The sequence below is a fragment of the Antechinus flavipes genome, chromosome 2 (genome assembly GCF_016432865.1).
Source record: "Antechinus flavipes isolate AdamAnt ecotype Samford, QLD, Australia chromosome 2, AdamAnt_v2, whole genome shotgun sequence".
Taxonomy (NCBI): domain Eukaryota; kingdom Metazoa; phylum Chordata; class Mammalia; order Dasyuromorphia; family Dasyuridae; genus Antechinus; species Antechinus flavipes.
The window spans coordinates 235,885,938-235,911,763 of NC_067399.1; the positions used below are offsets into that span (position 1 = coordinate 235,885,938).

At 35.1% G+C, this 25,826-nt stretch overlaps 1 protein-coding gene across 1 annotated transcript in view; it reads left to right on the forward strand.

Moving 5' to 3' along the window:
- SLC9A8 (solute carrier family 9 member A8) overlaps window positions 1-25,826 on the forward strand; it is a 118,116-nt gene that overhangs the window by 23,080 nt on the left and 69,210 nt on the right. The window contains exons 4-6 of the mRNA XM_051976573.1: window positions 2,920-2,978; window positions 10,781-10,864; window positions 23,274-23,375. Coding sequence (XP_051832533.1) covers window positions 2,920-2,978; window positions 10,781-10,864; window positions 23,274-23,375 — 245 coding nt within the window. The remainder of the gene's footprint in view (window positions 1-2,919; window positions 2,979-10,780; window positions 10,865-23,273; window positions 23,376-25,826) is intronic.

Genomic DNA, 25,826 nt, shown 5'->3' on the forward strand with positions numbered 1-25,826 from the left:
CATAGTTCTCTTTCTGGGAGTGGCATTTTTCAAGTCTATTGGAATTAAATCACCTCATTGTTGAAGAGTCAAGTCCAAGACAGTTAATAATTACATAATGTTATTGTTAAACAATGTTGTTGTGGCTCTGCTCACTTCACTAAGCATCAGTTCATGTAAGTCTTCTGAAATCAGTCTGCTCATCATTTCTTATAGAACAGTAATATTCTATTACATTCATATATTCAGCCTTTCCACAATTGATGGGCATCCACTCATTTTCCAGTTTCTTGCCACTACAAAAAGGGCTGCCATAAACATTTTTACACATGTGGGTCCTTTTCCCTTTTTTATGATCTCTTTGGGATACAGACCTAGTAGAGACACTGCTGGATCAAAGGGTGTGCACAATTTGATAACTTTTTGAGCATAGTTCTAAATTGCTCTCCAGAATGGCTGGATCCATTCACAATTCCATCAATAAAGTTTTCCCATATCTCCTCCAACATTTATCTTTTCCTGTCATCTTAGTCAATCTGAGAGATATGAAGTGATGAAATTGTTATATATAACTTTAAGCCATCAACTAAAAGTTCTAAGCCACAACCCATTATTACAAGTAAACACTTAATGGTGAAAATATGACATCGAGAAGTTGTAAAAAGTGTTGGAAAAATGTATTCTGCATTTTAGGCATAAATTAACCAAAAACAATTTTTATTTATCATTATTCTAAATCCAAGCATTCCTAGTCTAAATTAGTACCACAGTGTCTTAAGTTGGCAGAGACCATTTATAACCTACAATGATTCTTTCTCACTCAAGAACATTTGGAGGAACATTTACAGGAATCATGAACAAGGTAAATTTAGCTCCTTGTCTTTATTTGGTCACCACCACTCAAGGAAGGAATACTTCTTGTATCTGATTTGGAGAGGGGAGCAAGATTTAGTTTCAGAAGTGGTTAGGATGCTAGGTCTGAAATCAGGAAGACTTAACTTTATGGATCAAATCTGGCTTTAGTTCCTCATCTGTAAAATGAGCTAGAGAAGGGAATGGCAAACCACTCCATTATCTCTGTCAAGGAAACCCCAAAATGGGGTCATGAGAGTTGGACACAACTAAAAAATAACTTATCAAACCTTGAAGAAACTCTTAGTATTCAGAGTAGCCAATGATTGAGGGGAAACCTTAGAATTAGTGTAACATTGATGAATATAGGCCTCTCACTGGGCTAAGTAGTTCTGTTTCCTTCTCCCTGCTGCATTGGGGCTGAGCTGAAACCTTTCCTGTGCCTTTATTTGATGGATCGTTTAAGATATATTTTTTTTCCTCTTCAATTTCTACTTCCTCTCCTCTTTCTCCTAAAATTTATTAGCTGTACCCTGTAAGAACAGTTAAGCTTGTCTTTTAGCCTAGAATCTATGTGGGAGCTGATTAGGTCCATGAGGTTTCTTCCTTCCCTCCAATCTCATTCTATTTTATTGAATTTATATCAGACAAAAAGTAATATAATCATAATAGTTCAGAGACTCCGGTTAGTAAAATTCCCAATATTAAGGCAGAGATTTATTGCTCTTCACTGATTTAAATGAATGTTTTATCTTTAGCTAACCTCTGGTTTCTTTTATGTTTGAAGCAAAAATCAGGATACAGGAGATGTTTAGGAGATATGAGCAGAACAGATAGAGAAGGAAAGAAGGCAAAAAGAGTAGTTCTTGATAAAGTATTCCCTCATTAAGAAGAACTGAGTTATCACTTTAAAAAACTTTCAAAAAATTTCAGCGCAAGTCTTATTTTGCAAGATGCCTAAAAGGAGCTAATGGCTTTCCTAGATATCTCTTTCTCTACTATAGTTCAGCCCACTTTTCACTTTTCTTGCTTTCTCTTTTGCATGTTGCATCTGTACCACCAATTCCTTCTGATTTAGCTAGTTAAGTTCTGGGTGAGACTGGGGATAGTGATTGCTATGGCTGTTCAATTCCTGGAAGTTCTTATTCTTTTCAGTGAATGCCTTGCAGATTATGTCTATATGTGTCTCTTTTAGAATTCCTTAGCATGAATCAAGTCTACATTTCTAGCACAAATATTGAGATAGTCTCAGGGCTGAGAAGGGAAGGTTTATCACTCTGTTCTCTAAACTCCAGAATACCAATCAGCTTTCAAATCCCTCACATATTAGGAAAATTCTACTGAAGATTAGTGTTCTAATTTCCATGGAAGTGGTACAACTGCTAGCAGTCAGAATTCTGTTAGTATAAGATAATATCAGGTATTACAAGTATTAGAAAAAACCTTTGCAAAATTTATAATTTAACTTTACATTTTGTATTTAGTCACCTTTACCATAAAAACCCCTATACATATAGATATCAGTGAATTTATCATTAACACCATAATTTCTCCCTTTCCTTATGATTATGTTCAGAATTTTTAGTATGTATATGTGTAAATATATATGTGCATATATATTATATACATAATACTCTTAGCTCTTCTCACCTTTGCCTTATTTCATTTAGAACTTTCCTATATTTCTTACATTCTTCATTTTTGTGATTATTTATGGTAATCAGTAGAGCCTATTTAGCTATTTATTCATTAACCTAGGTTTTCTAATTCCCCATCCTATTTCTACTGTAAGTCATCCTGTTGCAGAAAATAAAGAGTACTATTAAACAAACCTTGCTTAATATTGAAAATTTAATAATTAAGATCTTAAACCTTTTTTCAAAAGATAAATTTTGATATTTTATTTTTTTAAAAATAAAACTACCTTGAATTTAATTAACTCCTTTGTATTTACTCTCTGTTTCTGTATGAACTTATTTCCCCCATTAGAATATAAGCTTCCTGAAAGAAGTTTTTTTTTTAAATTAACAGTGACTACATTTTCATGAATTTCTTCAAATTAAAGTTGGCTATCTTCTTTTCTTATAGGTATTCTCATGGGAGCAGTTATAAAAATCATAGAATCTCAGAAATTGGCAAATTGGAAGGTAATGTTTATAATTATTTTTTACATAGTTTTGGATATTTGTTGCCCTTAGTTATTTTGTTTTTAAAGGTAATACTGGTGAAAATTGTATTCTGGTGATTAATATTTCTTCTACATTCTGTTAATCAAGATATTTATAGTACTGTTGATTTTGGAGACATGATATTAAGCTTCATTTTTATATTGATGTCTTCAGATCTAAGCATTTTAAATTGTAGTTCCAGTGCTGCCTCAAGTGTAAGAATACTAGATGAATAACTCTAGGTTTAAAAACTATTTTAATATGGACATATTCAAAACGTTGAGAAATAAATATATTATGAATATTCACCTATCTTATATTGTTCTAAGTTTAGAGCTGGAGGGGACTTAGCAGCTAAAATTCTTTTTCATACATTCTTATATTCTTGTTCATTCACTGAATACTTATAAGTGCTAGGATATTTATTATATTGCTAGGAATTAGGGAAGAGAAATAAGATATGCTTTATGCTTTTAAGGAACTCAAAATCTAGGAGAAAGTATATGTGTGTGTGTGTAATCTTGTAATAGAAGTATTTGAAAACGATCTAGTTGTTTTTGTTGTTGTTTCAATCAGACCTCTGATTTCATCCACATGGAGAGCTCCTGATTAGGAACTTAATTCTACCCATGAAAACTAGTGCTCTGAATCTGAAAATTTAAGAGAACTTAGAGAGCTACATTATAGGAATGGCCAGATTTGTAGTGCATATAAGAAGAACTAACAAGAATGTTTGTCCATGGGCTTGCAATTTAATCCAAAGGACTTCAAAATGAAAAGAGAGGATATCTATTCACTAAGTTAGAGCCCATAGAGATGGCTCTGGGGATATAGATACAAAGACTGAAGCAGTCTTTACTGTGAAGGAACTTAACATTTTTAGAGAGAGCAGTGACCTACTATTCTATAAGTCTTCTATTACAAGACCATGTTATCAACATTCAGATCTCCAAGAAAGGGGTCTGTGATGTCAGATATCTAAGTAAAAATCACAAAATACAAGCAATAATCAAGATGAATTAGAGACTTCATTGCAAGAAGACAAATTTAACATAGGTATCACTAAAACTTTAGAGTCCATTGTCTATTAAGAGAATATGCTCATAAAAGGAAATTTAGGAAGTGAGGTTGGAATGCATAAGGAAGAAAAACAAAATTAGAAATTGGAAAGGCTGTCACTGCAGTATACTACAATCTATGGTCTGTTTTTTTGACAAGGCAATTGGGGTTAAGTGAATTTCCCAGGGTCACACAGCTACCAAGTATTAAATGTCTGAGGTTGGATTTGAACTTAATTCCTCCTGACTCCAGGACTGGTACTCTATCCACTACTCTATCTAGCTGTCCCTCACAGTCTATTTGGACAGAAGATGAGAAATATGAACATATAAATCATATACATAGCACACAGGCATGATATGGGAATGATGAGAAGACTTCAATTTCTATAGAAATTGGTTGACATTTGTTTTCTTGCCCCACTTTCATGATAATTTTATGCTTCAAAAAAAGAAAGAAATCAATGGATGGAGCTGCTATGCTAGACCTAATTCTCACTAACAGGAAGGAACTGGTTCCTGAGATGGAAATAACGGGAACCTTGTGGGGAAGTAACCACTCCATTTTAGAACTTACAATAGAGAAGGAAGGCCAGGCCTAACTGACATACAGCCTATGAATTTTGGAAAAGTAGATGTCAGAAAGTTCAGAGAAAGAAAAGGTAGAATACAGTGGATTAAACATTAATTCTATAGGATATGGCATTTCAGGAGGGATATGAAACTTTTTAAGAATGAAATTTTGAAGATTCAAAGAGAAATAATTCTGATGAGGAAAAGGGATAAATGTCCCTAAAGAGGCTTAAATGGAAGCACAGGAAACTTACAGAACAATTTAAATTTTTAAAAGACTTGAATGTAACAGCAAATAGTTGTGTCCAATTCTTTGTGACTCCATTTGGATTTTTGTGGCAAAGATCTAGGTCTGCCACTTCCTTCTCCAGCTCTTGATAAAGAATATTGAGCAAACAGGGCAAAATGACTTGGTCAGTTTTTGAGGCAATTTTCCAGCTTTTCCAGACTTCATTCTAACAGTCCCTACTGAGGCTACCTAGCAGACCTCAGATAACAAGTAATAAGCTCATATAATAGTGTGTCCCAATATCATACAGATAGTATCAGAAACAATCCATCTTCCATAAAGCTGCCAAGGTTTTTAAAGCCCAACTTTTAGCATTTCACTCACCTTCTCAGTAAACTCTAGTGGTTCTTTATTGCTTCAAGGACCAAATAGAAACTGTCTGGCATTTAAAGTTCTTCACAACTTGTTATCAATCTGCCTTTATCAACTGATTCTATAGTACTCCCCTTCACATACATTTCATTTTCTTTCTCTTCTCTTCTCTTCTCTTCTCTTTTCTTCTCTTCTCTTCTCTTCTTTTCTTTTCTCCTATATCTACTTCCTTAACTCTGACTCTTAGAATCCCCTAACTTCCCTCAAAACTTCTCTCAAGTGCTACTTCCCAAATCATTTTTTCCCTGATCTTCCAAGGCTAATTCTTCTTTGAAATTACCTTGTATTTATGTTATAATAGTAATAATGACTAACATAAAGATATATACATATGTATATTTGTATATACCCACATACATATATACATATTTATAGATATAGATATGTAAAGATATGTATGTTACATAATGAGATGAGTCTGAAGAGTGCTGGGCCTTCAGAACAGAAAGGACTGGTGGTAAGAAGTACTGTTTCAGCAACAGCTTCATGCTGGAAAAAAAAAAAAATTAGTGTGATTGATAAAGGCTGAGGAAGAGCATTGAGTACAAAGTGATTGACTTATTGATACTTCATGAATTTCTCCCAGGACCTCCATGTGAGGAAGGGCCCAGATTAGCTATCTTTCATTCTCTAGACTTTGCTACCATGACTTCACACAAATATGTTTTCTCCTAGCATCCTTTTACATGTTGTCTTTTCTCATTAGAATTCTATGTCCATCCATATTACTTTGTACCATTTCTGGCACACAGTAGGCATTTACTAAATGTTTATTGATTTATTAATTTGTTAAAAGAAAGATCCACTTTATTGGACAAATATATGTCATACTTTGTCAGAATCATCGAAATTTATCTAGCCCATCCTCTTCATTACAGACAAAAACATAGCCCAGATCTGTGAGTGATTTCCTCAAAGTCACATAGGTCCAGTTAGTGGCAAAAGCCATGTCTTCTGATCCCAACTCTAGCTCTAGCGTTTTACTACCCCCTTATTGACTATTTCTATTTTTATTTTATTTTTAATTTTTACTGAGCATCTTTTGTTTTTTTATCATTCCTTCTTCCCAATATATCATCTCTTTTAACAGAAATTTTAAAAGAAAGAAAACAAATTCAAAACTAATTTCCACATTGACTGTATGACAGTATTCATCACCTAAAGCCCTCTGTCACTCAGGCATGCAAGTACATTTTCCCACTTTGAAGCCAAGCTTGGTTTTAGCATTCATTTTTGTTCTTACTATTGTAGTTTTTTGAGGATTTTTGAGGATTGTAGTTTTTGAGGACTTGAGGATTTGAAAATCCTCATTTTCATTTATATTGTTATAGTTGTGTATGTGGTTTTTCTGGTTCTCCTTATTTTATTCTTCAGTTGATACAAGTTCTCATGTTTCCTTCAGTTTTCACCTTCATTATTTATGACCCAGTAATATTCTAATACGTCCATGTAAAACAATTTGTTTAATCCTAAATTACTTTGTTTTCAGTTGTTTGCTAACTACAAAAAGTGTTATGCATATCTTGGTGAATATAGGGCCTTTCTGTCTTTTACTTTCTTCTCTCTTATTCCTATTAATGCCTGCTCAGTGACTGACTTCAAAGAGTGAAGAAGCATTAGTCTTTTTTTTTTTTTTTTCCTGAGGCAGTTGGGTCAGGGGTCACACAGCTAGGAAGTGTTAAGTGTCTGAGTCAAATTTGAACTCAGGTCCTCCTGACTTCAGGGCTGGTTCTCTATCCACTGCACCACCTAGTTGCCCCTTAGTACGTTTTCAAATAGCTTTCCAGAATTGTTGGGCTACTTCAGTTTCAGTGTGCTTCTCTTTCCACAGATGAATGTTTTTCTTTTTTGCACTGAATGTTTTCAGACTTTGTCACATTTTCTAATTTGTTGGACATATGAAGTAGGATCTTAATTTTCATTTACATTCTTCTTCTTACTATTTGCAGTAGTCTTTCATATGGTTGTTAATAGTTTGTAATTTTTTTGAGAATTGTTCATATTCTTTGACAAGCTTATCCCAATATGGAATGGCTCCTGGTCTTATGTTTTTATATTTGTTATCTATATATCTTTGTTGTAGGTTCAGGTTCAATACTTGGAGAAAATTATGTATTCACAATGCACTCAGCACTTAAGAATGAGAAAGGTTACTTTGTCTTAATAGAGCAAAAATATGCAACAAGAATACAGTGGATCTTGGTTTCCCTGGATACAGCTCTCCTCTCTGTGTGGAAATGTGGAAATGCGTCTAGTCAGGCAACCATTAGGGTACAATGACTCTTACAGTCTCAGGCACTCACTTAATCTAGGAAGCACAGTCTGGCTTGGATTTTTTATTGGCCCTGAAACAGGAAGCAGTGTCAGAGAAGCAGGAGCCAATCAGGTTTCATGGCAGAGTAAAAAGGGGAGGAAGCTTCACTAGGTAATCTGGGGCTGAAAGAAGTATGTGTGCAGTTGCATTCTGAGGAGGAAACTTTCAGGGTATGGGAAGCTCTTCGGGAAACTTATTTTAGCACAGTTTTGGATATTACACCCAATGCAAAGATTTTCTTTTCTTAATTGACTCTTTCCTTTCTTATCCTAGCTTATCTTTTGTAAATTAAACTTGGGACATTATGAATGACAGTGAGGAGTCAAGGTTTCAGGCTTGAGTGACTTCGGGGAATAATGTCCTTGACAGTATAAAAAAATTAGGAAGAGTGGACATTTGGGAGGAAAAATGAGGTCAGCTTTGGACGTGTGGGGAGGTTGGGGGTGCGGCATGAGACGGGTGGTCATCCATGGTTATAAGCCTTAAACTGGTTAAGGAACCAGTAAAGAAGACTGTGAAGTAGGCAGACAGATTGGAGAACTAGGAGAGAGTAGTGCCATAGCAACCTAGAAGAGGTTATCAAGGAGAAGAGGGTGATTGATGAACTTTTTCAGAGACTACAGAGTATGGAAGATGATGATGATTGAGAAAAGCCATTAGATTTGGCAATTAAAAGATCATTGTTAATTTTGGAGAAGAGTGTTTCAATTGAATAATATGGTCAATAGAGTTAATATATAGGCACCAATTGTAAACAGTGTTTTCAAAGTGTTTAGTCTCAAAGTTGAGATACAGGTCAAAATTTTGAGGATTAGGATAAATGGATCAAATTATGCCTTTTTTTTTTTTGAAGATGGGAAAGTCATGAGTATGTTTGTAGCAGTAGGGAAGCAGCTAGTAGACAAAAATTGAAGGTAAGTGAAAATGTTACAAAAGATGGGATAGAATAGGATCACTTGTATATGTAGATGGGTTTGTCTTGGCAAGTAAGAAGGGCCACCCTCTGTTATATGAGATGGGAAAAAGAGGAGTTAGTGATGGAAGGCATTAGAATGATATGACAGATTTCCTGAAAGCATCAATAGATAGCAGATTTTTCATTTCTATTTTGTGAGTAAATTTATCCCATTCATATTCTAAGCTAAAATTACTTGTGTATTTTCCTCTTTTCTATTTTTCCTCACTATCCTTCTCACCATATTTTACCCTAATCCTCCTCACTTCTCTGCTTTACTTCTATCTGCTACTTCTTATTCCTTATTGTACACCTTTCTTTCAAACAACTCAATTAATGGTGATAATCATGAGTACTGCTGATGTTTTCATATAGACAAAGTAAACAATTCAATCTTACTGATTCTTTTATAATTAATCTTTATCGTTTACCTTATATGTTTCCTGGATATTTTATGTTGAATTTTCTCTTAAATTCTGGGAGTTTTGTCTCAGAAACCTGAAAGTCTTTGACTTTGTTAAATGTCTTTTTTTTTTTTCCTTTCAGGATTATACTTAAACTTTGCTGGATAAATTATCCTTGTTTACCTTCATCATCTTCCACTCTGTAGTCTATAAAACTGTTAATCACCCTCTATAAAACTGTTAATCACCCTCTTCTTGATATTCTCTTCTAAGTTGTCATGATCTTTCCTTTGTTCTCCAACCTATTTCTCAATCTCTTTTACTCAATGGTACATAATATTCCAAGATCTATAGTCCTTTTGAATAGTAGCTGCTAGGTCTTATATAATACTTATTTTAGCTCTATGATATTAAAAATCTTTTTTTTTTCTTGTTGTTTCCAATATTTTCTCCTTAACCTGGGGGCTTTGAAACTTAGTTATTATATTCCTGTAAGTTTTCCTTTTGGGATCTCTTTCAAGTAATCAGTGGGTTTTTCTATTTCTACTTCAGGACAATTTTCCTTGATAATTTCTTGTAATATTGTATCAGGTGTCAGGTAATTTTCAGGTAATACAAAAATTCTTATTATTTCTCCTCAATCTGTTCTCTAGATTTTCTGATGAGGTGTCTCACTTTGTCTTTAATTTTTTCATTCTTTATTTTTGCTTTATGATTTCTTGGTGTGTCAGAATATCATTAGCATTCCCTTGTTCAATTGTAGTTTTCAAGGAATTATTTTTTTTCTTAAGTTTTTGATTATCTGTTTTCTAGTTGGGTGACTTTCTTTTCATAATTTTCTTGAATTGCTCTTATTTTTTCCCCTAATTTTTTCTTGATTTCTCTTATTTGATGTTTTAAGTTCTAAGAACTTTTCTCGTGTTTGGGAACATTTGACCTTTCTCATTGAAAAAGGAGTGGCTTTTGAAGTTCCAGTATTTTTCTTTGAATATGAAGCCAGATCTTCTCCATTCCCATAGTAATATCTATGGTTTGTGTTCTTTCTCCTTTGCTTACTCATTATTTATTTTGTTTCAGCAGCTATTAGTGTTACCAAGTTGTAGTCCCCAGGTATGGAGAATGAATTTTCTGAGGTCTCTCTCTTAGGGCCCACCTTGGGCTCTCCTCCACTGCTAAGCCACAGCTAGGACTCCCACAGCCATACAAATGATCTTGCTCCTTGGGGTCCCTCCAGTGGCTGTCAACCAAGCTGTCCTCTATAGTTGTCTTGGAATTGAAACCAGGAACTCTGATCTCCTACAAATGCCCAAAGCCAGCAGGGTCCCTGTCCCTCACTACTGAACTTACCAGATGTCTAGTAACTCCTTTCCCCTATAGCATCAGTTCAGAATGCATCAGGTCAGCACAGCTGTGCTAGGTGTCCCTTCATAGTGAAAGCTCCTTCAGTCTTTTTCTTGGCTGTCAGACACCCCCATCCTCCCAACTGTCTATAAGAGATGAAAGTTTCTGAAGGTTGAGGTTTGTTTCTCTATCCAGCTGTCCTCAGGACTTGTTTGTGATTGTGCAGTCTTCCTTTAGATGTTTACACTTCACTCAGGCAAAACCATTGCCCTTGGAAGTTGGGCCTTTTCTGGGGTCTTTTGAAATTGTCTTAGGAGGGAAAGTGTTTTATCCATTTATTTCTGATGCTCTGAGTCATAATTTCTTTTTTTCGTGGATGAAATTTGGGGAGCTAAAATTTTTTTGATGTATTCCTCCATCTTTCCAGAATCCTGTCCACTGTCTGCTTCTAACATATAGATTTTTTTATTTATAGGAAGAAGAAATGTTTCGGCCAAATATGTTCTTTCTTCTCTTGCTTCCTCCTATCATATTTGAATCAGGATATTCATTACATAAGGTAAGATATTTTCCATCTTGACATAATCCTTATGTTTAGGAAAGCAAATTATTTAAAAGTTATAATTTGATTTAAGAGCATTGTCTTCACCTAAGTTTCATTTATCTTTTTTTTTGTGGATTACATAGATTGGAAAGGTTGTGCTAATTATTTAGATTTCTGAATAAAAGCAATTTGTTTTACTTATTAATGATTAAATGTCAAACTTGCTGGGTTTAGTAAAGCTGCCAAGGAAATAGGGTCTGAACAAGATTCAGGAAGTTTCATGTCTAAACAAAAATCCCAAATGTTATAAACCATAATCAATATCAAGCATTGTTCAAAATGAAACAAAAGAGAAATGAATTAAAGAATATCATCCTCATGTCCATCAATTGGGGAATGGCTGGTATAGGAAAGTAATGAAATATTATATTTCTATAAAAAATGATCAACAGGCTGATTTTAGAAAAGTCTGGAAAGATTTACTAATAAACTAATTTTGAATGAAGCAAGCAGAACCAGGAAAACATTATATACAGCAACAAGATTATGTGATGATCAACTATGATAGGCTTGGTTTTTCTCAGCAATTCAGTGATACAAAGCAGTCCCATTAAACTTTGGATAGAAAATGCTATCCACATCTAGAGACCTGTAGACTGAATGTGGATGAACATACACTATTTTCACCTTTTTTTCTTCCCTTTTTTTTCCTTTCTTGTGTGAGAACTAATGAGAGAACAATATTCTGTTTCCATAGATGTTGTAACTTGGTTATAAAAATAAGGAACTGGAGGAATAATCAAATTTGTGGTCTATACTATTTTGGTCAGAGGTAGTGTTTATAAAGAACTCAGGATGAGGAGAAGGGATAAGTTTCTGATAAGGGATCACACAGCTTAAAACTGGCTAAAACTGACTGGGGTCAATGACAGGACACAAGCTTTTTATAGGCATTCACTCTTAATGAATTTCATACATATTCAGTGACTCATCTTGAGAGTGGTATTAATCACTAGCTTTGGAAATGAGCTGTATGATCAGGGAAGGGGGACATATTAAGGAGTGTATGTAGTTGTAGTAGAATGACTTGTGAGACTTCTGAAGATTCTTCTCCAGTGAAAACTCAGGAGGAAGAGGTGGGATTTGGAGGGGCTAAACTCATATGGTATTTTCATATCAGTTCCTGCAGGAGCATATTAAAAGTTTTAACTGTTTCACTTATCCTGAGTCTGTTCATTTGCTGCACCCTTTTTAGGGTTCAGAGTGTTATTTCTACCAGTGGTTTTTCACTTTTGTTCTAATTTTTTTTTTTTACAATATGACTCTTATGGAAATATGTAAAAAATGTGAATGTACATAGATAACCTAAAAAAAAAAAAAAAGAATTAAAACAAAAAAAAAGACATCTCTCCTTACTCTACTCCTGCTTTTCAAATCCCTCTTATGTGCTGTTTCCCTCAATTAGAATATAAGTTTCTTTAGTGCGGGGGCTGTCTTTTTTGCTTGTATTTGTAAACCCCAGCATTTAACACAGGACCAACACATAGGGAGTAATTAATAAAGGTTCTTTCCTTTCAAAAAAAAAAAAAAAGGATTTTATTTTCTAAAACTCTGTAACGGAACTATAAATAGATTATTATGGAACTTAGAAATATGTGCATGATTTTAATTTTTAAAATTGATGTTTTCAGTCTTAGCACTAAACTATGAGAATACAAAGAAATACAAAAAGGAAGTTCCTATTCTAATCAGAGAGAGACAACCTTTAAACAACTATGTACATACTAAATATATCAAGATAATTTCAGAAGGAAGCTATTTGCATTAAAAGGACTTGGGAAAAGCTTCTTCTAGAAGATAGTATTTTTTTGAAGAAATAAGGAAGCTAGGAAGAAGAGCATTCTAGGCATGAAGGACAACTTGTGGAAATGAAGACTCAGGAGTGAAGATTTCTTTTTTTGAAAGTCAAGGAAGCCAGTTCCAGTTCAGTCTAGGGCAGTACATGGAGGGGAGTAAAGTATAAAATTTAATTTTAAAATAGAGCATATAAACTTTGGAGAGAACAAAGTAGTTTAGATAGAATTTTAGGGAAAAAATTTTAATTTCCTAGAAAAGTTTTTCAAGCACATAGAGCAATACCTGATTATTAAAATGATTCAGAGGAATGTCAGTTCAAAAATCTTTTTTCTTTCTGGGTTTGTTTCCTTCCCCATAAAACAAAGACACTCTGTTAGATACTCCTAGATCCTTTCTTGGACATTTTTTGATTAAGTGGTACTTTTTTCTCCTAAGATTGAATCACTTTAAATTTCTTGTTTGTATGTGAATTTTAATTTTGATTTATTCATGTAATTTGAGGTTTAAGGTCAGGTCTAAATGAAATTATCATTCATTGCTACAACTCCTGCTAGTTTCTTTTAAGTATTTTGAAAATAATGAAGTGCTCTACTAATATGAATTCTCTCTCTTTTTTTTTTTCAATAACTTTTTATTGATAGAACTCATGCCAGGGTAATTTTTTACAACATTATCCCTTGCATTCACTTCTGTTCCGATTTTTCCCCTCCCTCCCTCCACCCCCTCCCCCAGATGAGGCAAGTAATCCTTTACATGTTGAATAGGTTACAGTATATCCTGGATACAATATACGTGTGCAGAACCGAACAGTTTTCTTGTTGCACAGGGAGAATTGAATTCAGAAGGTATAAATAATCCGGGAAGAAAAACAAAAATGCAATCAGTTTATAATATGAATTCTCTTAAGAGGTATCAAATATGTTCCTGATTGTGACCATCAACCCTCCCAAGAGCAACCTCAACCAGGTTAAAATGTAATTGAGAATTATTTAACAATAAAAAAAAAATACAGTAAAACATTGACTTAAGAAACAAAATATTTTACTAAGAATTTCATTATCTTACTGGTGAATGCTGAAAATATTATATTTTACATTTTTGCAAGAATGTTTTTGAAACTTCTAAGCCAGTCTTTTTATTTCCTATTCTCAAGTGCAAGTCCCTCCCCAGATTTTCCCATTAACTGGGTGACTGAAGTTACAAAGTGTGAATGTCCACCCCTCTTATTATCTTACTAGTATCTCCTATACTAAAGTATCTCCTATACTAATTCTCCACCCTAGATTACAAATATTCTTGTCCTCAGGGAGCTTAATGGAGGAAGATAATATTTGGAGAAATTAAAGAATGGGGGGCAAAATTCAGAGGATTCCTTTTCAAATTTAAACTTACCATTAAACTTAGCTGATTTCATCCTTTTATTTCCTTGTTTCAGATTCAGCCTCCCATTTCTTAGGTTTCAGTTTTCAAATTTAACTTTCATTTCTCCAATTCATTTGGAAACTAAATTCCCATGCAGTTCTCACATAGATAATGTTAATAAGATGCTTTTCTAAGTCAGAATGCTTCTACAGGGTATAGTAGCCTCTATTTCTATAATATAAGCTGATAAATTTCATATAAAGAAAAAAGTTAAATCTGTCATAAAGAAATAAATGGATTTATATCCTTTAGTGTAATGCTAGAGAAACTGACGCAAGATAGAGATTAGAGAGTTTTTAATATTTTATTTGAGAGGGAGAGATTATGCAGGGGCAAAACAGGGTCCATGTTGCCCCAGGACTGAATTGGACTCTTGTCTCGAAGTATCCAGCCATGAATGTGAGTTCTCAATGAAAGATATATGGCTGGGGATGGGGCACAGGGACAGCAGATAGGTGGTGCAGTGGATAGAGTACCAGCCCTGAAATCAGGAGGACCTGAATTCAAATCTGGGCTCAGACACTTAACACTTCCTAGTTGTGTGACCCTGGTTGAGTCAGCAATGTGGCTCTAAGCTTGGGGTAGAGGAAGTGAGGGTGGGGGAAAGTCCAAACTCTGATGAGTGAGAATTTCCAGGAAGGGGACCATCAATCTGATTCTGACAGGTTGGAGGGTAGGATCGTAAATTCTTGATAACTTTGAAGTCTGAACTCAGAGATAGAGGATACCAATTAGGTGTCTGAGATAAGACATTTGGAGTTTTATGACTCTTTTGGAATGTTGAAGTGAACAGATCTCCAAGCCTTAATTATCTCAGTCCTAATGATTAGGAAAGGGGGATTGTAATCAGGGGGATTGAGGCAGAACAATTTAGGGAAACTGAGACAGGACAATTTAGGGAAGCTGAGGCAGGATAATTAGGGAAACTGAGGCAGGACAATAAAAAGGAACTGTGGTACATTCGGAGGAGGAAGTAACATCAGCAACTGTTTACCTCTATACTTAACTTTAGTGTACATTTAAAATTCCCAAATTAATATTGGCCAGGGATTTTCATATCTGAAAGGCCATATTAGGAGTGATTTGTTTATTCTATTTAAGATTTTAAAGAAATGCAGCTATTTTGAGATGAAAGGAAATCACAGATGGAAATGCTTTTTTAGAAAAATAAAATGTGTTGCTTTTAATGAGTTATTTTAAAATTCTTTGTTCCTTTAATACCCTAATATTTAAGAGATCTATAATTTAATCCATGTATTCTTGTGATTTAGCAAATATCTACTTCTTTAGCAGACTATCTTCTTGACTTGTATAACTTAAAAAATTTATTACCTGGAGATAACTAGCCCTGAAATAATTGAGCTTCTTTGCATTTAGCCAAGTTTAACCTTTGATCACAGACAAATAATCTGCCTCCAGGCCCATACTCAGTCTTTTAGATCTAGGTAGGAGAATAAGCTCTGCTAGAGTAATTTTCTGGAGTAAATATCCTACAATACTACACTGAAGTATTAGAACTGGACTTCAGTAGTAGTTTTGTTTCCTTTAAAGATTAATAATACTAACCAAGAAAAACCAGAAGACACATTATAGAACAAAATAACTAAAACAAGTAAATGTAAAGTAAAATCAGGCATACTATCCAAATTATCCTTTTGATTTTGGTTTTATAATCTTGCTTTCATTTCCTTAGCTGGTGCACTTTCCTAAAGTAGATTTTAAAAAATCCATGATCTGATAATAATACTAGAATATGACAGTATAATCTTTGTACAGATCCATGGATAATGTCTAATATTTTTAGTATTTATTAGTAGAGGTCTTGATATTTAAACAATGAACAATTCCTGATTTAAGCAGAGAAAAATGTTTATGGCAGCCCTTCTATGTCAAGGGACTGGAAACTGAGTGGATGCCCATCAGTTAGGGAATGGCTGAGTAAGTTATGGTATATGAATGTTATGGAATATTATTGTTCTATAAGAAATGATCAGGAGGATAATTTTAGAGAGGCTTGGGGAGACTTTCATGAACTGATGCTAAATGAAGTGAGTAGAATCATGAGATCCTTATATGTGACAACAAGATTAGACAATGATCAGTTCTGATGGACAGAGCTCTATTCAACAGCCAGGTGATTCAGGCCAGTTCCAATGGTCTTGTGATGGAGAAAGCCATCTACACCCAGAGAGAGAACTATGGGAACTGAGTGTGGATCACAACGTAGCATTTTCACTTTTTTTGGTTTTTGTTTGCATTTTGTTTTCTTTCTGATTTTTTTTCTTTTTGATCTGATTTTCTGCAGCATGACAATTGAGGAAATTTGTATAGAAGAATTGTATATCTTTAACATTTTTACCATCTAAGGGAGGAGTGGGGAAGAAGGGAGGGAGGAAAAAAAAAATTGGAACACAAGGTTTTGCAAGGGTTGATGTTGAAAAGCATTGGATATAAAGGATGACATACAGGATCAAGATAATAATCTTAAAATGGGCATAATCTCCTTTAGCAAAAACTCTGAACCTTTTCAGTCTTATAAGGGAAGGCTTTTACCCAATTAGTAAAGGTGTCACCAAAAACAAAAAGCAGTTTGAAACCCCTGCAAGAGTCATGTGTGTAAAATCTGTCTGCCAGTCCTCCCCTAAATATGTACCCCTTCTCCTGATGGGCTTCAAGATTTACTTGGGCACAAACTGGGCAGGCCTGACAAACCTGTTTAATTGTTTCTCCTAGCTTGTGACCAGTGAAAATAGGTTTCATGAGGGATTGGAGAGCATTTTTTCCCCAAGTAGGTAGCTTGGTGTAGGCCAAAAAAGAAGTTTCCATTGATTGACTTCTCGGATTAGGAGTTGGTCTGAAAGTGTTTGAAACCACCCAAAAGTTGAAAGGATGTATTTCCCCCTCCCCCCCCCCCCTCGCCCCCCCCCCCTTTTTTTTTTTTTTTTTTTTTTTCTTTAGCAAGGACTTGTTCCTGGGAGCTTTATGAGGGAGTGTAGGAGTTGGGAAGTTGGAGGATTAAAGGTGCCATGGTCAGGGGAAATAGGCAGCAACATGGGCAGCTGAATTTGCAAGCTGTTTCCCGTGGTCTGAAGTGAATTCCCTTTCTGGTATCCTTTACAAAACAAAACAGAAACCTCTCTAGGTCCATGGACCTTGCAATGATTGTAGAATTTCCCTTGCGTACTTAATGAGGGATTTTAATTTTTTTTGCTGTCAGAAGTCCCCCTTTTTTTCCATTTAGTCCTATGAGCATGGAAAACATGAAAGGCACATTTGCAGTCAGTATAAATGTTCACTCGCATTCCTTTCTCCAATTCTAAAATTCTGCTGAGGGCAAAAATGTTCTGAAACTGGTGGCAAGTTGGAACTTCCATTGATCTAGTGTGAGTTTAGAGGCTTCCTCAAATAGAAGGGCTATGGAAGCCACATTGTAAGGCAGGAGAGTCACCCCAAAGATACCAAGTTTATTTGAGAAGTCTACAAAAATCAGCCATACCCAGGAAAGTACACAGCTGTTTCTTTGAGGAAGGTTCAGGGAATGATAAGATTGCTTCCACTCAGCTGTGAGCAAACTGGAGGTGGGAGTTAATTCATGGACAAAATACTTACCAGACAGTAAGCAACATGGACCTTTAGACAAAAAAACTATCACCTCAGGAAGCCAGAAAGTTAAGGGTTTTTATGGCAGAAGCCAGAGAAGCTTCTTGGATTGGGTGGCAGATCTATCTACATCTTGTACTATCATCTACATACTTGTACTGAGCTCATGGCTTCTACTGATCATTTGCTCTGATTATAGAAATTTGCTATAAGGGGAAAAAGCAAGGACATGATTATAATAACATCAAAACAAACCTCAGCCTGAGAGCACATACATGACAGCATAAAGCATCCTTAGATTTATTTGACAGCGGATCATGCAGTAACAGTTCCCCCCTCATAGCCAGACTGAGGAATAATCAGGTGAGAAACAAAGAAACAGAACTGGAAAACTGAGCCAGAAGGATTAGACCTTGAGCAGAGACTAAAGGTTGTCCTCCCAACTCTTGCCCAGGTAAGATGTCTACCTGTGACATTTCAGGAAGGCATCTCTTAACTTATGCCTTTTCTCTCAAATGGTATGTTACTGACTTAAAGATCCATCAGACAATTATACCCAAATTCAAAGCTCAAAAGAATATCAATTACAGGCCCAAAAGATTTATCTCTAACAGCAAATTCTACTAATTACAGCTTAGGGCTAGATACATTATTTTTGAAAGTTTACAAGGACTTGCACACACAGGAGATTTTAATGTGTTTTTCTTTTTTTTTTTTCTTGAGTTTAAATTCATCCTGGTGCAAGAACCAATCATTAAACAAGCTTATAGATTCTCAATAAACAGATTCTTTCTTTAGGAACTATACATCCTAAACTGGCTCATTTCTCAGGGCTGATGACCTTATTTACTTAGATAGTTTCAGAATTAAACAGGCAAGTTTACAAATTAAGAGGAGTTGACTGAGACCCCAGGGGAGGAGCTGGGCTTGCAGTTGCCCACCCCAATTATTCTTAGTGTTTTCAGAGTGCTGTACTGTTTGGTCCCTCCTCCGACTCTGTGAAAGGGGAATAAGGTGCTACACACCCCTCATATTTGAAAGTGACCTTCATCACCCTTGTTCCACACACAGCAGTTAACCAATTTTAGGTTTAACATATTGACAATAATTTCAAATAACTTAATCAACAATTTTAGATTTTTTGTAATAGCCAAATAGTTTTGATTGTAATTTCCTCTTCATTTAATTCCTTAGATTATATTTACAAAGCATTATAAAAATGGGATTAGCAAGGCTAAATAATCTTTCCACCTTCTTTTAGTTATTCAATTTTTTTCTGTCTCCAAACTGTTGCAGCTTTTGGAAGTTCTCTGAGAGGATTTCCATTCCCTTAAATAAGTTTCCTTTTTGTTTTAGGGAAAAACAAGACAGTTCTTAAAATTGAGATAGAACAGATTTTTAAATTGATTTAACTTTAATTCATGAGATTCCCTAAATTCTAATTAAATGTTCCAGACAAACTGAATTGCCATTTGGTTATTTTCTAATTCACACAAACCATTTCTCTTTTGTAAGCTGGAAAAGAGTTAAATGCCAGTTTTTACTGACAGGACCCTCAGAAGTCTTGACTTTTGATAACTCAAAAGAAGGCTGTTTGTTACCAGAGTTTTTAAAGTAGCACTGAATTTGCTTTTCTGTTTTCTTAAAGTCCCTAACTCTTAAGTCTTCTGTTAACACTATCAATACAAATAGATTACAATTTACATATTCCTTTAGTGGGCTTCTATTAGAGCTCCTTTAAAAGTGCTTTTACTATTATATCTCAAATAACAAATTTCACTGAACTGAATATGTTTTTATTTTTCTCTGTTTCATCCTTAGTCTATGTATCCCTGCTGAGTCAGGGAAGGGAAAGAAGAAGGAAGAAAGAGAAAGAGACTCTTTCTTCTATGCACTATTCGCCTGGCCTTAATTTATTTGAATTTGATTAATTTAGTTAAATTTGCTTCCAAATGACTTTATATACACACACACATCACCATCTATCTCCATATTGACATTGTATGTTCGTCATGTGTGGGATGGAGTACTAGACCTCCTCTTCCCCCTGCTTTACCCAAATTGACTAGTCAGATACCCTCTCTAGACAAAAACAGAAAACCTTTATTCGAGTCTTTCTAGAATTGGGCCAGCACACTAACTGGGCAGTTCAGCAAGGTCCATCACAGAAGCTGAAACTTTATTATATAGTAAAAAAAAACCTTATCCTGTTGATTTTTAAATTCATTTTATGGACTGAATTCTTCATGAACAAGGAAGTGGCTATTGACCAGTGGACAACAATGATTTCTATTTCATAGAGATCATATGACTTCCTGAAACTTAGGCCTAGGATTTGACCTACTTTACAGTCTCTGAGAAATCATCTAAAAATCCATGTAAAGTTATCAAATATGAAGCAATTATATCCAAAAAAGCAGTTAACATTCATATGGTATTTGTCTTATGTTAAGCACTTTTTGCAATCATGTGGTCTTCACAACAACTATTATTTCTCTTTACAAATCAGAAAACTGTAGAGAGAAAATCATTTGCCATAAACTACATAGCTAATACATATCTGCAGCTGAAACAGAGAATGGTGGTCTTACCCAATGCAAAGGCTGACTGGCTTTCTCATCTCACAGTGCCATTCTGGGTGGTGTCAGGGGCACCCAAATTCTTCCCAGGTAGTTCCTGGACAGAACCTGCTGAAAGCTGGTTGACTGATGCCAGGGCTCAGGAAATGTTGATCATGGGGCCTTATCCCCACTCCATTTTCATTCCCCCAAGCTAAATTAGGGAGGCGTTTGGGCAAAGTTGTGTGGGGTCCTCATAGCTGTTGCTGAGGCAGCATTTGAGTTTGTCTATACTACTTTAGCATTCTCTTTTCTTAATCTGATCTGAGATGAGAGGAGTTAGCAAACAGAGGGACTTGGGCTACATTGATCTTGTTAGCAATCCCCACAAGTGAAATGCAGTCAGGATTCTGGGGAGTGGAGCATGCTGAGTGATCAGGATTGTAGAGAGCATCCCTTAGTACTTTCTGGGTTGCTTTCCCAATAGAGCAGAAAGGGGACTCTGGACAGGATAGGATTCAAGTAAGGATTAACAAAAAGTTGCTATTTATCTAATTTTTTCTTTTTCTTTTTCACTCCCTTGTTTCAGAATGGGGTAAATTCCTGGAATTATTCACAATATTTCAGGAATTTTTAATTTCCAAACTCCTTAAGCATTGCTCTCAAAACCATGAGAATCTGCTAAGATGTTATTTTAGCAGTTCTATAATTTTAATTCGCTAACTTTATTTCTGTAGCCCCCAGCTTCGCCAGAGCTGGGGTCCACAGGAAAAAAAGGCTTTTCCCTCTTTTAAGGTAAGAGTCAAGAATATTTAGAAATCTTTCCCAGAATTCTAATTAACAGAAAAAAGTTTGTTTGTTTTTTCTTGTTGGCTGCATTTTAAATCTTTCCAGGTAACAAAATCTAGCTCACAGAACAAAGATGACACAGACATTCTGCACAGAGATGCATACACAGACATAGATAAAATGATGTGGAAGAGGACTGTTCCATCTTTGCCAAAAGCCACAAAATTTCTCTTTGTATGTGAAAAAGGTGACAAAGGTTAGTTTGACGAGCATTGCAAGACTTTCCAAGTCTGGGTGTTCCCAGTCAAAGAAAATCTGCTGAGCTCACGATCACCCAGACAAGCCTTCTCCCAATTGCTTGGGATATCTCAGCTGTAGGATCAAGGGAGAAAAGAATGGGGGCTTACCTTGACAAGAAGGGATGAAGCCAGGGGAGGCCAGACTGTCCCCATACAGGGCCACCAAATGTTGAGGTTCAAAGGGAGATCTCCAAAGGTTTGGGTCACAGATCAGTGTCAGGAGGTATCGCAAAAGAATTTGCAAGTTTGAACCCATCTCCAAGTCAAGGGACAAAGTTTATTGTAATTATAATGCCAATTGAAGTGGGCTAAGTTCCAAAAGAATTTAGCAAAGAATCAGTAGCAAGAAGACAAATTTATAGAAAAAATATTTAGAGAAAAGCTATCAAACTATGCATATCCTTTGATCCAGTATTACTAATGGGCTTATATCCCAAAGAGATGTTAAAGAAGGGAGAGGGACCTATATGTGCAAAAATGTTTTGTGGCAGTACTCTTTGTAGTGGCCCAAAACTGGAAACTTGAGTGGATGCGCCTCAATTGAAGAATGGCTAAATAAATTGTGGTATATGAATGTTATGGAATATTATTGTTCTGTAAGAAATGACTAGCAGGAGGATTTCAGAAAGACCTGGAGAGACTACATGAACTGATGATGAGTGAAATGAGCAGGACCAGGATATCCGTTATATACTTCAACAACAATACTATATGATGATCAATTCTGATGGACGTGGCTCTCTTCAACAATAAGATGAACCAAATTGGTTCCATTTGTTCAATAATGAATAGAACCAACTATAACCAGCAAAAAAACTCTGGGAAATGAGTGTGAACCACTATATAGCATTTCCAATCCCTCTGTTTTTGTCTACTTGCATTTTTGATTTCCTTCACAGGTTAATTGTACATTATTTTAAAGTCCAATTCTTTTTGTGCAGCAAAATAACTGTATGGATATGTATACATATATTGTATTTAACATATACTTTAATATATTTAACATGTATTGGTCTATCTGCTATCTGGGGGAGGAGGTGGGGAGAAGAAGGGGAAAAATTGGAACAAAAGATTTGGCAATTGTCAATGCTGAAAAAAATTACCCATGCATATATCTTGTAAATAAAAAACTATATAAATAAAAAATAAATTAAAAAATATATTGAGAGATCAGTGCTTCATATCACTGATAAGCTAATGTAAGTCTTAGAGGCAGAATTGAGGAGAGGTGTTAGAGGTAGAGTTGAAGAGTGATCTGGTATGCACCTCATTATTGTCTCAGAAACTTTATTACTGAACAAAAGATGGTTATCTGACAGCTAGCATTGTTTATGGAACTAGGCACTGCCAAGGCCTAGTGGCCTCAAGGCTACTGCCACATTTCCCCTAGAAACTATATCCTATCACACAGTTTTCAAGATCATATGGAAATTTTGAAGACTGTATCAATTAAAGAATGTATTTGTAATTTAAATAATTTCTTAAGTATTGTACTTGAATACTTTATGAAAATAATGTAATGAAATGGAATACGCATTTAATGGAATTTTTTTAAAACCCTGAGGATTAAAAGAAATGATTTCTTGGTTAAATAAATGTATCGAATAATTGAGTGGACTAGGTTTAATGTGTTCAGTGCTAATTATTAAAATTAGAACTGAAAAGTAAGTTAGTCCAGCACTATCATTTTTTGTATTATGAAAATAAGGCTTATAGCCAATGAGTTTCTCAAGGGTTTAGGAATGTGAGGGTCTTATGACTCCAGAACCCACTGCTTTTACTAAATATATAACAGAGGAGTAAGTTGTATATATGTGAAAAAGAGATGTTTCTATATTAGTTGAATTTATTTTTAGTTTATCTTGTTCATTTTTCTTTACTTTTTTTTTTTTTTTTTAGGGTAACTTCTTTCAGAATATTGGTTCCATCACCCTGTTTGCTGTATTTGGCACAGCAATTTCAGCTTTTATTGTAGGTGGAGGAATATATTTTCTAGGTCAGGTAAGAGAAAAATTTGAGAGAAGATTTTGAAACACTTGTATTCATAGAATTAATACTATAAGACTTATGTGTAGAAGAATGAATTTCATCTAGCTTACTAGATGAAGTAATAAACATTCCTTCTTAGCACATTAAGTTGGTCTTGACAGAACTAAGTACAGCATAGAAATAATGTGTGTGTGTGTGTGTGTGTGTGTGTGTGTGTATGTAAGATGTATATATGATGAGGTCCAGGTAGCATTACCTAGTTCGAAATAAACATGTTACTAATTCACAATGACTATTCTCTTTGTCAAAAGAAAAGTTTATTTAGGAGAACAGGCTACAGACAAAATAAGAGATAAATTAGGCATCAGGAGTGGCAAATATGAAATAGAGTTGGGAGAGTTTACAGTTAGCAGAGAAAAAGACAGATTCCCCTGGTGAATTAACTAGAAGAAAGGAAATACACCTTGGAGTGGGAGAAAGCCATTGACTGGCAGGTTAGACTGACCAGAGTTGGCTGGAGAAAGGAAAGAGGCACCATTAAAAGGAAGGCACTATGAGGGAGGGGCTTAGTTTTGAAGAGAACTTAGCAAAAATCTTCATCATAAGCGATTCTTTTATAGGAAAATGTAGCCTTGGAGGTTTCTCAGGTGTAAAGGCAGGAAGACAGGGGGAGTATTAGAGTTAAATGGTCTGCACCTGGCAGACCAGGTCTTCAGACCTGTCTTAAAGATAGGCCAATTAAGATAGTCTGGGAAAGATAACTTCCTTTTTATATGCAATTAATGGTTAAGACAGTCTGGGAGAGCTAAGTTCTATCAAGATTGTCTTAAAGGTTGTTGTGAATGTCTTTAAAGATGCTGAATATATTAGAGACAGGATGCATGAATTAACAATACACTCTGACTTCACATTATTCTATATGAATAGAATTTGTCAGTTCACATTAGATAGCCAGACTAGAAGGTGAGAAGATTTTTTTCAAGTCCCACTTCTAATTATATGGGCTCTTAAGTCATATAACGTCTTGGTGTCCGTAGAAAATTCTCTGTGAGTTTTTAAATTTCTTACTGGGCATTCTCTGTAATTTGGAAAACAAAAGTCTTATTAAAAAAAAAAAAAAAAGCTCTTACATTTAATTTTGGGGAATCTATAAAACTGTGAAAAGGAACATAGTACAGTGGTAAATGCTTATAATCCCTGCTGTTGTGGATGCAGAGGTTGGTGGAACAGTTGAGCCCAGAAGTTCTGAGCCACAATGTACTAAACTCATCAAGTATCCAAGCTAAGTCCAGTACCAATATGGGAACCTGCTTGGGAGTAGGGAGTGCCAAAGGAGGAGTGAATCAACCCAGGTCAGAAAAGGAGTTATTCAAAGATTACATACCTGTTACAATGAGATTGAGCCCATGAGTGACTGTTGCAAGGAAAGATCAGTCTTTAAAAATATATATTTTTGTGAATTGTGATGAAGGTAAATACCTTGTTACGTTGAACAACGTAAATAATAAATTTAAACAGTTTATGTTTAAAAGATTATCCTTTCTAATTTCACTTTCAATTATTGTCAATTCTAAATTATCCAAAGGTTTGAATTACTACACATAAGTTACGTGCATTTTCTAATGTGGTGTTGGCCAACTAGTAGTCTGTTTATATGGGTGATGTGGACATCAGGTGATGGTAGGCATCAAATGTTGAGGTTCAGTCATGTGAAGAATTCACCATGGCCATTTTCTTTGGCAAAATAGATTCATTTAGGGAAGAGGTTACAGACAAAATGAAGAGATTTAAAAGACTCCAGGAATAGTAAATACTAAATAGAGTGGGAGAATAAGAAAGACAAGTTCCTCAGTGGAACTCTCAATTACGTATGCCCCTAGCTGTCAGACTAAATCCTGAAAGGGGCTTAGCACCCTAAAAGAGTGAGTCAACTGTAAGAAGGAGAAGTGGGCTTGGGAAATAAAGTGGAGCTGGGATAGATATCAAGTGGCTATCGGGAAGGGTAAAGACACCCCAAAGCAGAGTGCCATGGAGACTGACTCAAAGGAAGACAGCAGCCAGGGGATGGCCCATAAGTAGATTTTATAGAAAATTTAATCTCAGGGACAATACTGGACTTATCTCTTCAGAAGGTGGGACTATGGAGCTAAACTGATCTTTATTAGAGCCTTTTCCCTGCCTGCCTCAGGGATTAATTTTTATCAATTCCTCTGTTAACTATAGTTAACATTGAAGACTGAAGACGTAATCACTCTTACTTGGCATGTTGCCAGGGAATTGAAACTCATCTTAATTAGTCTACTTAAAACATAATTAATAAAGTCTTCAAAAAAAATAAATCATTTATAATCAAATATAAAGATATGTTACTTTGCATTATACATATTGGTATTCCTTTCTTTCATTGTGAATAATAGAGATGTTAACTCTCACTATTAAGCTACATATAAGAAAAAGTACCTG